The 12,461-nt window shown below is 37.1% G+C and overlaps 1 protein-coding gene across 1 annotated transcript; it reads left to right on the top strand.

The window, feature by feature from the left end:
- The first annotated feature begins 1,980 nt into the window (after positions 1 to 1,980).
- LOC143557890 (F-box/LRR-repeat protein 3-like) lies at positions 1,981 to 8,128 on the top strand. The gene is made up of 7 exons (XM_077046854.1): positions 1,981 to 2,631; positions 3,908 to 4,033; positions 4,104 to 4,208; positions 5,280 to 5,673; positions 6,573 to 6,702; positions 6,796 to 7,090; positions 7,826 to 8,128. The coding sequence occupies exons 1-7, from the start codon at positions 1,981 to 1,983 to the stop codon at positions 8,126 to 8,128; spliced, it is 2,004 nt and encodes a 667-aa protein (XP_076902969.1).
- Positions 8,129 to 12,461: the final 4,333 nt, after the last annotated feature.

Genomic DNA, 12,461 nt, shown 5'->3' with positions numbered 1-12,461 from the left:
AATGAAGGGTTGGATGTCTTATTCATAATGTGTCGAGAGATTTGAAAACTGCCCATCATTTATTCTAAATTCAAATGAGGTAAAATATGATGCATGATGACAAAAATGAGAAAGTTGAGGGGCAAAATGAGCATTAATAAAATAGTAAATACATTTGTGTCAATTGGTCAAAGTGTCGTACCATCCGGAAATTAGAAAAACGTACCTTCCTCACATATTTTCTCCACCGAATGGAACTCGTCTGCATTTCGACAGCGACTTTTATGTATTCCCAAAATAACCCCGTCAACTAATGTGGTCGCTTTCTGTCCTTAAACGTACGGTTGTTTCTTTTCTCATTAAATGGCGTTCTTACCCTCCATCAACCATCTAGAAACTTTTCTTGTGCATTTAGGCTGAGGGGTGTGGGGGGCGCGAGTGGGGGCGCCAGCCAATAATATTGTGACGTGTGGCAGAGAGAGAAACTTGATAAGATGGGTGTTGGTAGTGGTGCTCGCGCCCCGGGACATGGTGTGGAGGGGCGCGAGAGGAGGCGCGAGCGGTTTTTTTTTTTATTTTTTTATAAATGTATTAAAAAAACGTATTATTAAAAAAACTCATAAATTATTTAAAAAAACACACATTAATTAAAAAAACACATTAATATCTAAAAAAAAAATTAAAGTTAACTTTAATTTTTTTTAATAAAAAACGAGTTAACTTATTATTTGTTATAATATAATCACCACCATTTTTAGTTTTATTTAAATACACGTTTGTCAACAGTGGGTAAAACGTTTAAAAAGAAATTTAGGGTCGGTTTTGTCTAATAAAAAACAATTCAAGATAACATTCATCTAATTATATATTATATAAAAAATAATAAGTTATCCCCTATGCATAAAAATATTAATCTTTATTAAATATTAAAACTTGTATTTGATATAGATATATATAGAGAAAAATAAATTTTTTTTTTAATAAAAAACGAGCCCAACGGCTCTATTCACGCATCCCAAGCCTCCTTCACGCCATTCCCAGCCGCTAGCCCATCCGCGCCTGCCTCTTTTTCCGCGCTCGCGCCCCTCTCGCGCCCCTCTCGCGCCTCGGTGGTGTGGTGCTCGCGCCCCGGGGCGCGAGCGGAAGGGCTTTCGCGCCCCTTCTCGCGCTCCGCACCCCTCAGCCTTATTCTCAACTTAATTATCACTGTATTTGAATATTTTGTATGTGTTTAAATTTAATAAAAAGTCCTATCTTTGAAGTGTAGATTTTTTTTTTAATTTGAAGCATGTCATTAAAAGAATCATTATCCCTAAATAAGTTTCAACTTCGGTTACGTATGATTCGTCAAGTTTTGAGTAAGAAAATAATGAAACAAGGAGACATAAGTTTAAATTCTGTTATTAACATATTGTAGCATTTTGATTTTGATTTGATATACTAATTATTTGAAGTTATATTTTTATTGTTACCTTAATAATAATAATAATAATATAAAAATAAATTGTTTTAGTATTTTTGAAACTAAATCAACACTGGGGGACGGCACACTGCTATTTAGGGAAGGTAGAATATCATTAGAAAAAGTGGAAAATGCTGATACTACGTTGGTGATCCCCATTTTTAGTGTTGAGGCAAAATATTTCATTTGAAAATGGGTAAACCTTACTTAAGTCAAAGTGCCATCTGTGATAAAATAAGAAACAATTCCTATCAAGCTTTCTCATTTATATCCGGTAATCGAGGAAACGGCCGTATAAAAACATGATTTTCAAGAAAGTGGTACACGTGGCTTGTCAAACAAGAAAATTGGCCAGGGGCAATACCGTCTCTGCAAACACAAAATCATGTAATCGAATTTATTTATTTATTTATTATTATCATCATCATCATCATCATCTTCTACCTTCACTGAATTATCAATGCCCCAATAACCACACCACCATTTCTCATTTCTCCATTATAAATCCCCCAATTTTGAAGATTTAAAAAATAGAAAAAATGAAGAAAAGCACCCAGATCAACAACCCATTTGAATTACTCTCAGAAGAAATCATTTTCTCAATCTTGGATTGCCTCAAAACAAACCCAGTTGACCGCAAATCCTTCTCCTTGGTTTCCAAATCATTCTACTCAATCGAATCTCGTCACCGTCGGACGTTGAAACCCTATCCTCGTACCACAGCCGACCACTGTTACCCCCAATTAAAACGGGTCTTAAACCGATACCCATTCATAACCCACCTCGATCTCACTCTCTGCCCTCGAATCCCAGATGGGTTTCTCTCAGTTACCTCTAATTCCTGTAAAGATGTCAAATTTATCGATTTCTCGCGGTCTCGGGTGTTTACGCAGGTGGGGCTGATGAGTCTGGTGAACAGCTGTCTGAATTTGGTGGAGATTGATCTGTCGAATGCGGTGCATTTGACCGACAGTGCGGTTGCAGCCGTTGCGGGCTGCAGGAGTTTGGAGAGGCTGAGTTTGGTGAGGTGTAAGGGTGTGACTGATATTGGGATTGGGTGTGTGGCAGTTGGGTGTGTGAAGTTGAGGGCTTTGAATTTGAAGTGGTGTTTGGGTGTTGGTGATTTAGGGGTGGCTTTGATTGGTGTCAAGTGTAAGCTCATTAGAAGCTTGGATCTTTCTCATTTGCTGGTATACAACAAACACTTTCTGTAATATCAACTATATATTTCAAGTCATATTACTTGAAATTTGTTAGATGATACTAATATGTCTATTTAACAAAATTTAACTTCCAAGTCCATGAAATTTGCAAGTAAATAGATAATAATATCCCAATTTGAACTAAATGATGTTGATCAACTTTGAATCTTCAAAACTAATTTTTTTTTGCTATAGAGGGATGAGGACTAATTTAACATGTTAAAACCAAAAAGAAATCATCATCATCATCATCGTACTCAGTATATCCCACCAATAGCAAAGCTATGGTAGGGTCTGAGGAGGGTAAGATGTAGACAGCCTTACCTCTACCCTATAAGGATAGAGAGGCTGCTTTCGGTAGAAACATGCATCAGAAAACCAAAAAGAAAGATATTGTTTTATCTATAGACAGCCTTAGAAACATGCATCAGAAAACGCCTTACCTCTACCCTAAAACCAAAAAGAAAGATATTGTTTTATCTATAGTTAAGAAACATGCATCAGAAAACGCCATAAAAATGATTATAAATGTCGTTAACGTAAGAAAATTCTTCATACACGTCACGATAACCAAGTCCAATCTTTGTTGGTGTCACTGTTATATATTTGTTCGTTAGTTTATATAATCAGTAATCATAAATAAAAATGTTTCTTTTTTCGCATGTGGTTCGTTAAGAACTGAAAATTCTCCAGTGGGTCCCTTGTTCCTGACTGAAAACAATTGCGGCGAATGCCTTTTGTTCTTTGATACAATCTTGAAATTCACAATGTTTCTTGAAATTTAAGCTATAAATGGATGAACTTTGAAAGAAAATAAGTAATATCGCAATAGGAACATTGCAATCTTGAAAAATCAATAGTAAATTAGTAAGTAAAATCTTTATTGAACGTTGATGAGCTTTGAGATCTTTATAAATCAGCTTTTCTGTTATAGAGGAGATGTTTATAGTTCCATTGTTTTAGCTTTAATTAAGAAGCGCGTATCGAGAGCCACCATAAAAGATGATCATAAATGCCATAACACGTAAGAAAATTCTACACACACGCCATGTTTATCGGTCCTATCTTTGTGGCGTCGCTATTGTTGTCTGTTACCTGTTGTGTTGTTCATTACTTCACATAATCACTTATCATAAATATAAATGATTATGGCACGAATATAATTGAAAATTCTTTGTGGGTCCCATGTTCGTGACGAAGAAGCAATGATTTTTATTTCTTTGATACAATCTTGAATTCACGTTGCTTCTTGTTTGTATTACAGATCACCAAAAAATGCATGCCTTCACTCTTGAAGTTGCAATATCTTGAAGAATTGGTTTTAGAAGGATGTTGTGGGATCAATGATGAAACTTTTGGATCCTTTAAACAAGGATGGACGTCACTGAAGGTATCTGTTCTTTAAAAAAATATCTTTCATTTTTCAAGTTTTCAAGAAAGTAATAACTTGCATTTAACAGTCGTTGAATATGTCGCATTGGGAGAATGTTACTCATGTGGGAGTGTCTTCACTTACTAGCAGCACCGGTTGTCTTCAGAATCTTAATTTAGCATATGGGCCACTTGTAAGTATCCTATTCATTTAAGTCGTATGCTCACTGAATTGATCATCAATGTTCAATAAATCATCGATTTTTTGTTTATTTAGTAGGTATTTTGGACATATCATGTTTATTTATGTCGTATGCCCACTGAATTGCTGATCAATTAAATAAATCGTGTTTTTTTGTTTTATCGAGGGGTATTTTGGACATTTCATGTTCTTTTATGTCATATGACTACTGAATTGGCGATCAGCGTTCCATAAGTCAATTTTTTCTCAGGTTTTTATAAAAACTGAGGTTGGCCAATGGGGTGGCGTCGGTCAGTAAAACCTGGACGTTGATAAAACCCAAGCGTTGTCGATCCGGGGCATTGAGGCGATGAGTATACGCAAATTTTGTCAGTCTCCATCACGTTTGTTACGCTATTGAAACTTATAACAAAAGAAACAAAAACAAAATTGACATTCGGTCGGTTTTCGTTACGGTACCGAAAATAAAACAAAATGCGGTGATCTACACGAATTTGGTCGGTTTCGCTTAACAACACAACCATCCGGCCCACACCAAAGTTAATGTTGAAAGACAACCATTCTCGCATATACAAAAGGGAAAATAACACACTTAACAAAAAAGCACCCAATGTTTGAACCATCAAAGATTTGAACTTGAGTCCCAAACCGATGCATGCATTTAGCATTATCAACACAACCATCAAGCCAACACTAATCTTTATGATGAAAGACAAAAACCATTATTACATATACAAAAACAAAAGTAACACACTTTGTGGCACCAAAGTTCTCAATTATACTAATTAGATAGTGATTAGTAAGTCATTTTCTCTGGTTTTATTTAGGGGTATTTTGGACATTTAACTAATATTAACGCTTCTACCAAATATAGGACTGTTTGAATTTGCATATAGAAAATAATTGTCCGATTATTGCAACTTTCATGTCTCAATAATCAGTTTCTCATATCATCCTTTTGATTATTTGATCATTTAGGAATCAATATCTAGTTTTCGCAATAACAATGATTCTCATTTAAAAAGTATTTTTTTTTGTTAATTTCCTTAAATAACTGTTTCAGGTGACTCCTGCTCTTTCCGAAAGTCTACAAAAGCTTTCAAACTTGCAATCACTTCGGTTGGACGGTTGCCACGTCACTTGTTCGGGACTCAAGGGCATTGGAAACTGGTGTGCATCACTCAAGGAGTTAAGTTTATGTAAGTGCACAGGTGTGACGGATGATGGTCTTTCGTCAATTGTAACCAAACACACTGAATTGAAAAAGTTAGACATCACATGTTGTAGAAAGATAACACACGCTGCAATTTCTCACATCACAAAGTCTTGTGGGGGGCTCGTTTCTCTCAAGATGGAGTCGTGCACACTTGTGTCATCGGAGGCGTTTGTTTCAATTGGGCAATATTGTCATTTTCTTCAAGAGCTTGATCTCACTGATAATGATGTTGATGATGAAGGTATGCTTCGGTTTTCGGTTATTGGTTCCACAAATCTTGCTTATTTGGATAACCGAACGGAATCCAACAAGATAAACTGAATAGTAACCGGTTTAATCAGATAAATGAACCGAATATATTGGTTTAATCGGTTGGATTCGGTTCGGCTAGATACATTTCTAATTTGGATCGCTTTGGTTTTCTGTTATGGCAAAAATAATTTATAACCAAATAAACTGAATAAATCAATATTTGAACAGATGAACACCCCTAAAAACCTACAGATTGTTAGTTATGTCATGAAATGTGGTATAAGCACTTGTATATAGTTAATGCAATATGTACGCGTGTTTATGTGGGTCTGTAATAACTTGTAATATTTAACTAGTTTTAAAAAATCTGTACACAGAATTTTTTTTGGTAGACTCTGATTCAAATTTCATTAAAAAAACCAGTTCTTTCAAAATATTGCATTCTTTTGTCTTGTAAATATAAAGAAAATACTTTATTTTGAAAGAACTTGATCTTATTAAATTTATATCGGAATGACTACAAAAATATTAAACAAAATTATGTATTAAGATTTTTTATGGAGTTGGGGGTCTCTCTGGAAGCGACCTCTTTGTCATTTGGATGAACGGTTTGCCTACATCCCACCCTCCCTAAACCCCTCAAATAGCCTTGCTATTGGAGGGATTTTTACCAGGTATGATTGAATGATATGTATTTAGAATTTTTATGAGAGTTAAAATACTATACGTTATTAAAAGTGGATTATATGTTAAATGAATTATCTAATGAAACATATAAACGCTGGTCTCACAGTTTTCTACTTAAAATTGTATTTGTGTATTTAGATTGTTTGTTATGCCATGAAATGTCAAGTACCATTCAGTTTTCACATATGATCGTTTGTGCAGGGCTAAAGTCAGTTTCAAGATGTACCGAACTATCCGTATTGAAGCTTGGGATATGTTTAAATATAACTGACGAGGGGCTTATTTTTATTGGAAACAGATGCCGTAAACTTATAGAGCTCGATTTATACAGGTTTGAAATGTCTAGCTACCCTTCAGTTTTTTAAATAACGTGAGCCAACAAATGTCGGCCATAAATAATTTGTAAAATTGATTTTCATTTTAGGTCAATTGGAATCACCGATAAGGGCATTTCTGCGGTTGCTCGTGGTTGCACTGGGCTTGAAATGATTAACATTTCTTACTGCGAAAGCGTAACTGATAGCTCATTGATCTCTTTATCAAACTGTTGTAATCTAAACACACTTGAAAGCAGAGGGTGCCCTTTAGTTACTTCTCTAGGGCTAAAACCGATTGCCTTTAGATGCAAACAACTCACAAAGCTGGATATTAAGAAATGCCTCAATGTTAACGACTCGGGAATGATCCCGATCGCCCATTTTTCACAGAACCTTAGACAGGTAATTAACCGCCTTCTTCCCTTTGTTTCCATTTAGTTTTGTGTTTATAATGAATTGCGCGTAGTGGGCTCACAATACACATACAATTTTAAGTAGAAAACTGTGGGACCCACATGCTATATCGAACTTATTGGATATTTAGGTGCTTCAGAGCTGATTTCTACTTTTCATTCGTTTTTAACAATTTATAATATGTAGTTTGATTTTTCTTTAATTACTTGTAATATTTAACTTTAAAAAAGAGTCGAAATACACAATTTTGTTTGATCTCCCATATAAATTTTATTAAAGTCGAGTTCTTTCAAAATAATGTATTTCTTTATATTTACCGAGACAAAAATACTTTATTTCGAAAGAAGTCGCTTTTTATAGCATTTTATATCGGAATGTCGACATTCAGATATAAATTTGGTTGAAATTCCAGTTCTTTCAGAATAAAGTACTTTTTTATTTTTTTTATATTTACAAAACAAAAAAATACTTTATTTTGTAGGAACTTGGTTTTTAATTAAACATATGTTAAAAGTGGACAAAAATATTTAACCACGGCCTGTATATATGGATTTTATTAAAAAGTTAGATATTAAAAGTTATCAGAGGCCCACATAACACCTGTACGCATTGCTTTAACTATGTATCACGTACAAGTGCTTGTACTACTTAAAACTGGTTCTGTATTAAACACGCAGTTTTTACTTATTTGTTTACTTTATCTTTTTGGTTTTTCGTGAACAGATTAACTTATCGTATAGCTGTGTGACGGATGTTGGGCTGTTATACCTTGCCGGCCTTGGGTGTTTACAGAGTTTGACCATTCTTCATATGGACGGTCTGACCCCAAGCGGATTGGCAGCTGCGTTGTTGGGATGTGGAGGGTTGACCAAAGTGAAGCTCCAATCTTCGTTCAGAGGTTTGCTACCAAGATCGGTTCTTGAGAATTTAGAAGCTCGTGGGTGCGTTTTTCAGTGGAGAGATAAAGTGTTTCAGGCTGAACTGGATCCAAAATGTTGGAAGCTACAAGCAGAAGACATTGAATAGGGTATTGTTTTTTTTTTTTTTTATGTAATAAGAGGGGATGAAGTTTGTATCATGAATTCTTACTAGAACAAAGTATAGGTTGGATCAAACACAAGTGATGGTGATAGTGATGGTATAGAGGCATCTGCTTTGTGGGATCCTGGATATCTTTTATGTTTTGGGTGGTTGGTGGTGTGAATCCGTTGGAAAGTTAAAAGAAGAAAGAAAAATAAATTAACTTTTAACATGTTTGTAACTTCAAGCTCAGCATCATTTGTATATGAATTTAACACATTGTGTACCGCCATATAATCAACTTGTTTCTTCGTGACACCTATCACTACCCAAAGTAGTTCAGCGTCGCCTTTATAACTCTTTTAACAAATCGCATTCCCTTTGTTTCCATGTAGTATAATACTAATTCAACATTATATTATATTTAGTATTCATCCAACAAGTAGCTGGTGCAAAATTTTGTGGAGATAAACCTGGTTTACCTCTAGGGTCAGACCTTTGTTGAAAAAATGAATATGCCGCCGCTACATTGGCCCCTATCTGCAAAAATAGATTCCGACTCATGCGAACCCCCCTATCTGCAAAAATAGATTCCGACTCATGCGAACCCGACGTCTAGAAATTTTCTCATCATACACAGGGTCGTCACCAAGATAATCATGTACAGGAAGTTCATTGACGACCTCATGACCATAACAACTGTACACACCTAATAATTGGACATTTTCAAATTAACGTCCCTTCAGAAGTTTCATGCTCCTATCGCTGTACCACAACACGCACTCTCAACTTGACAAAGTTCGAGCCTCTTCGAAGATGTAATTGAGAATTATGATTCATAAATATCTTAGCTGTGAAAAAAAATATTTATAAACAAAAAGTTTTGATGAGGCTCAACAAAAAGTTGAGTCTAAGGATAAGTTAGGGTAGTTTAGTCTTTACTTTAATGTAAAATGGCTCATTCGCTAAGCATGTTTAGCGAATGAGGCCTATTCTTTATAGACTAGACTCATTCATTAGCCTAGGAGCACATATGCTAAGTGTTTTGGTCAAAAATCGGTCTAAGGATCAAGTAACCAAATTAGTTTGTGAGGACTGGTGCTAATATGAACAATATGAATAAAAATGACAATTCTAAGAAATGAACGAGATTTGTACGAGGAAAAGCCCTTGGTAACTAGTATCCGTCGGCATAAAAACCTCGGGTAGTGAAAACTATCACTACTGGTATATTAAACTTGAAAAATTACGAAGGGTGGAATTATAGCTGATCGTGAATACAATGTGTTTGCTAAGAATGCTCAGTGCTAAGAGTGTTGTGATCAGCTACAACTCAATATATATAAATAAGATTACAACGACTACTAACTACTTATGCTATAATCTCGGTCACGTTCGCTTTACTCTTTCAACTCGACCGTTTAGGAGCGCAGATGAGAAGGGAAGACCATGTAAAATATCTCGTCCGTAATAATAGGAATTCCAATAAGCACGTGTTATACCTGCAAAAATAGATCGTAATATATTTGAAATCAATTGTTGAGGATCCTTAAACCACTGAGGATCCTTAGTCCTGGAAACAGCTACCACATATAACTGATTTACAAGAATCAAGAATCATGGTCCCAACAATTGACCCCAGACATGATAGGTGTGAATGGACGACAGCTGTCATGTTTATCCCGAGAAAGTCGCACCGCAACCGTCGATTAGAATTGATGTGACCGTCGCCTGCCATCATATAATTACGCCTACTTAATAGAGTTAAAGCCCTTATATCTCCCTCCTTCATCGGATTATAAGTCTGATTCCGGCGTCATAATCAGGTATCCTTCTTTCTCTTTCTATTATTTCTTTCACTTTCCTCATCCTTCTGTCACAATTCCTAAAAGAAACCAAAGAGCTTCATTTAGCTCTAGTCCGAGGGATATCATCCCTGAACCTCATAGCCAACATCTTCTTAAAGATCCGGCTTCTGAGATTTGCAAATTCACCGATGAAGAAATCCGTAGCATCTCCGGCTGTTTTCCTGAGGGAACAGTGTTTAGACCCTACGACCCCCAAATAAAGAGTGACTGCATCTCCACCGATTGGGTTTGCTTTCCGGCACTCTCATTCCTTCTTGGCTTTTCGTATCCGTTTCCCGACCTTACAACTACCTTCTTCTCCTCCACCGGTATCAGCTATATTCAAGGTATGCCGATGATGTGGAGGACTTTGCACACCATTGAAAGACTAATTGCAGAACAAGACCTTGATTTCACTCTTCCAGCCCTTTCTTACCTGTATAGCCTCGTAACCCATGGTTCTAGCAGATTCGTCTTCAAGAGCAAACCCTTTCAGCCTATACCGATTAATAAGACCACTCACAACGATAAAAGCTGAAAGAACCCGTTCTTTTTTGTTTTGAGGGACACTATCCCAAACGGGAATTCGTTACCAACTCACTGGATCCTTAAGGGTAGGATAACGGATCCATAGGATATGTGACCCTTTGTTTACTGGTTGACTAATTATAGACTTGTTGTTTCTTATGCAGTATCCAACTTCTCAGATCTTGCTGTTGACTCAGACGGCATCAATAAGGCGAAGGTGTTCCTGTCCCTGGATCCTTTTGACCAGGCCTTCAAGATTGTTGGTGAAGAATTGAGTGATTCAGCCGAGAAGATTGCAAGTTCTTCAGAAACCATGTCTAGTAAGTTAGAGTTTATTCCTTAATCATAAATTTAGTAAAAATAAGGAACAACAATAGATTATAAGGACCTTATCTTTTTTCGGGTAGGCGCACAGAAGTCATCATCCAAGCCTTCCAAGAATCTGCTGGGTTAATTCCAATTGGAGGATGTTGATAGCCTCATTTCATCTCGTTCCTCTGAGAAAAAGCCCATGAAGAGTTCCAGCCTCACACCGCCAAAGACTATGATGACTCGTTCCAAGGCCACCGTAAAGAGAAAAAGGGACCCTGATGTGGAAGTCCACAGTGCCCAACATGTGTTCGATCAGCTTTCGGAGGTAAGGATCCTTTGTCCATAAGAACAAATGGTTTGATTATTTTATTAACTCGTTGTCTTTTTGTAGGCCGTGGCCAGCTTCAAAGCCTTGTATGATGAGAACGTGGCCAATAGGGAGAAGGAATTGGCCAAATACCGTGCTGGCATAAACTTGAAAAACAAACTCAATGCAGCACTTCAAGCGGAGAAGGAAGCTTTGGAGGACAAGCTGGCCCATGCGGGCATCCGAGCTCAGGAGCAGGTGGTGGAGGTTACGGAGCAAGCCAAGGTGTGGGCTAGTAAAGTGATGCTCACAGCCAGGATCAAGATGGCTGCAGAGGCTGAGGATTTCAGTTTCGACAGGTCCTCTTGGAATGTGGCTATGTGGGAGAAGGCATTGGCTTACTTTGGCGAAGAGAGCGAGGATGCTGGGGCCGAGAAGAGGATCGAGGATGTTGGGACGAGCGGGGCCAAGGATGATGTCAAGGAGGCTGGCGAAGGTGATGGAGGCGTGACTAAGGAGTAGGTGAAGGTGATGGGCGATGAAGGATATAAAGACAAGGCCGGAGCCCATTTTTTATGAAGTTTTAATGGTTTTTTGTTGGTGGTTTTATGTAGACAATAGTAGTTGTAATCCCCAGGATCGATGATCCTTAAGACAATTACGAAAGGTGGTTAGGGTGGAGGGATCCTCTGTTTTGGGTATGAAGCCTTAACCGCCTTTCTTTTCTTTTGTTTCTGCATGAACATGTGATAACTCTAACGTAGCTTGATCTGGGTGGATGGTCCATGTTTTACTGGTGAAGCCCGGATCAACTTCTGATTATAATAATATAACTCTTTTGATTTCTGCCTTATTATTTGTGTTATTAGAATAGAGGATTCCTTATCCTTAAAACTTTCCATTTAATTTATTCACCTGTTAAAATAAATCACCAAAAGATAATATAATAGTTAGAAAAGTTGGTTTCAAATCCAACTATCTTGGGGACAAGCCCAACAAAACATGGGGACAAGCCCAATAAAATGTGAGGACAAGCCTAATAAAGCGTGGGGACAAGCCCAATATTTACGAGCGACGAGCCGATCCTTGGCGTTGGCCCAATTGTACGAGGTGACGAGCCAAACCCGGCGTTGACCTGAACTTGTGTATATGGTACGTCTACCATTTAATTCGTAGGATCCAAGATATGATTTTTAGCTATGAAATTGTCAGTCACGTATTGTGCACTGGTCCCACAGCCTCCAATCATACCCGGATAATGGTGCGCTCCAGGCAAGGGTGTCAAAACCCTAATTCGGGAGATAAGGTGAAAACCTTATAAACCTGGCGACAAGGCCGATTAAAC

Source organism: Bidens hawaiensis, unplaced genomic scaffold (genome assembly GCF_021521415.1).
Source record: "Bidens hawaiensis isolate Kalapana, Puna unplaced genomic scaffold, B.hawaiensis_p1.1 tig00019220_1, whole genome shotgun sequence".
In the NCBI taxonomy this organism is placed as follows: domain Eukaryota; kingdom Viridiplantae; phylum Streptophyta; class Magnoliopsida; order Asterales; family Asteraceae; genus Bidens; species Bidens hawaiensis.
Note: the sequence above shows the minus strand (reverse complement) of the source record. Positions and strands in the feature narration are given on the sequence as shown.

Excerpts from the sequence above, each read along its gene's own strand:
- LOC143557890 (XM_077046854.1), top strand. The coding sequence starts at position 1,981 with ATGAAGAAAAGCACCCAGATCAACAACCCATTTGAATTACTCTCAGAA. Across the intron at positions 2,632-3,907 it reads TGGATCTTTCTCATTTGCTG|ATCACCAAAAAATGCATGCC; the intron begins GTATACAACAAA and ends TTTGTATTACAG. Across the intron at positions 4,209-5,279 it reads ATTTAGCATATGGGCCACTT|GTGACTCCTGCTCTTTCCGA; the intron begins GTAAGTATCCTA and ends TAACTGTTTCAG.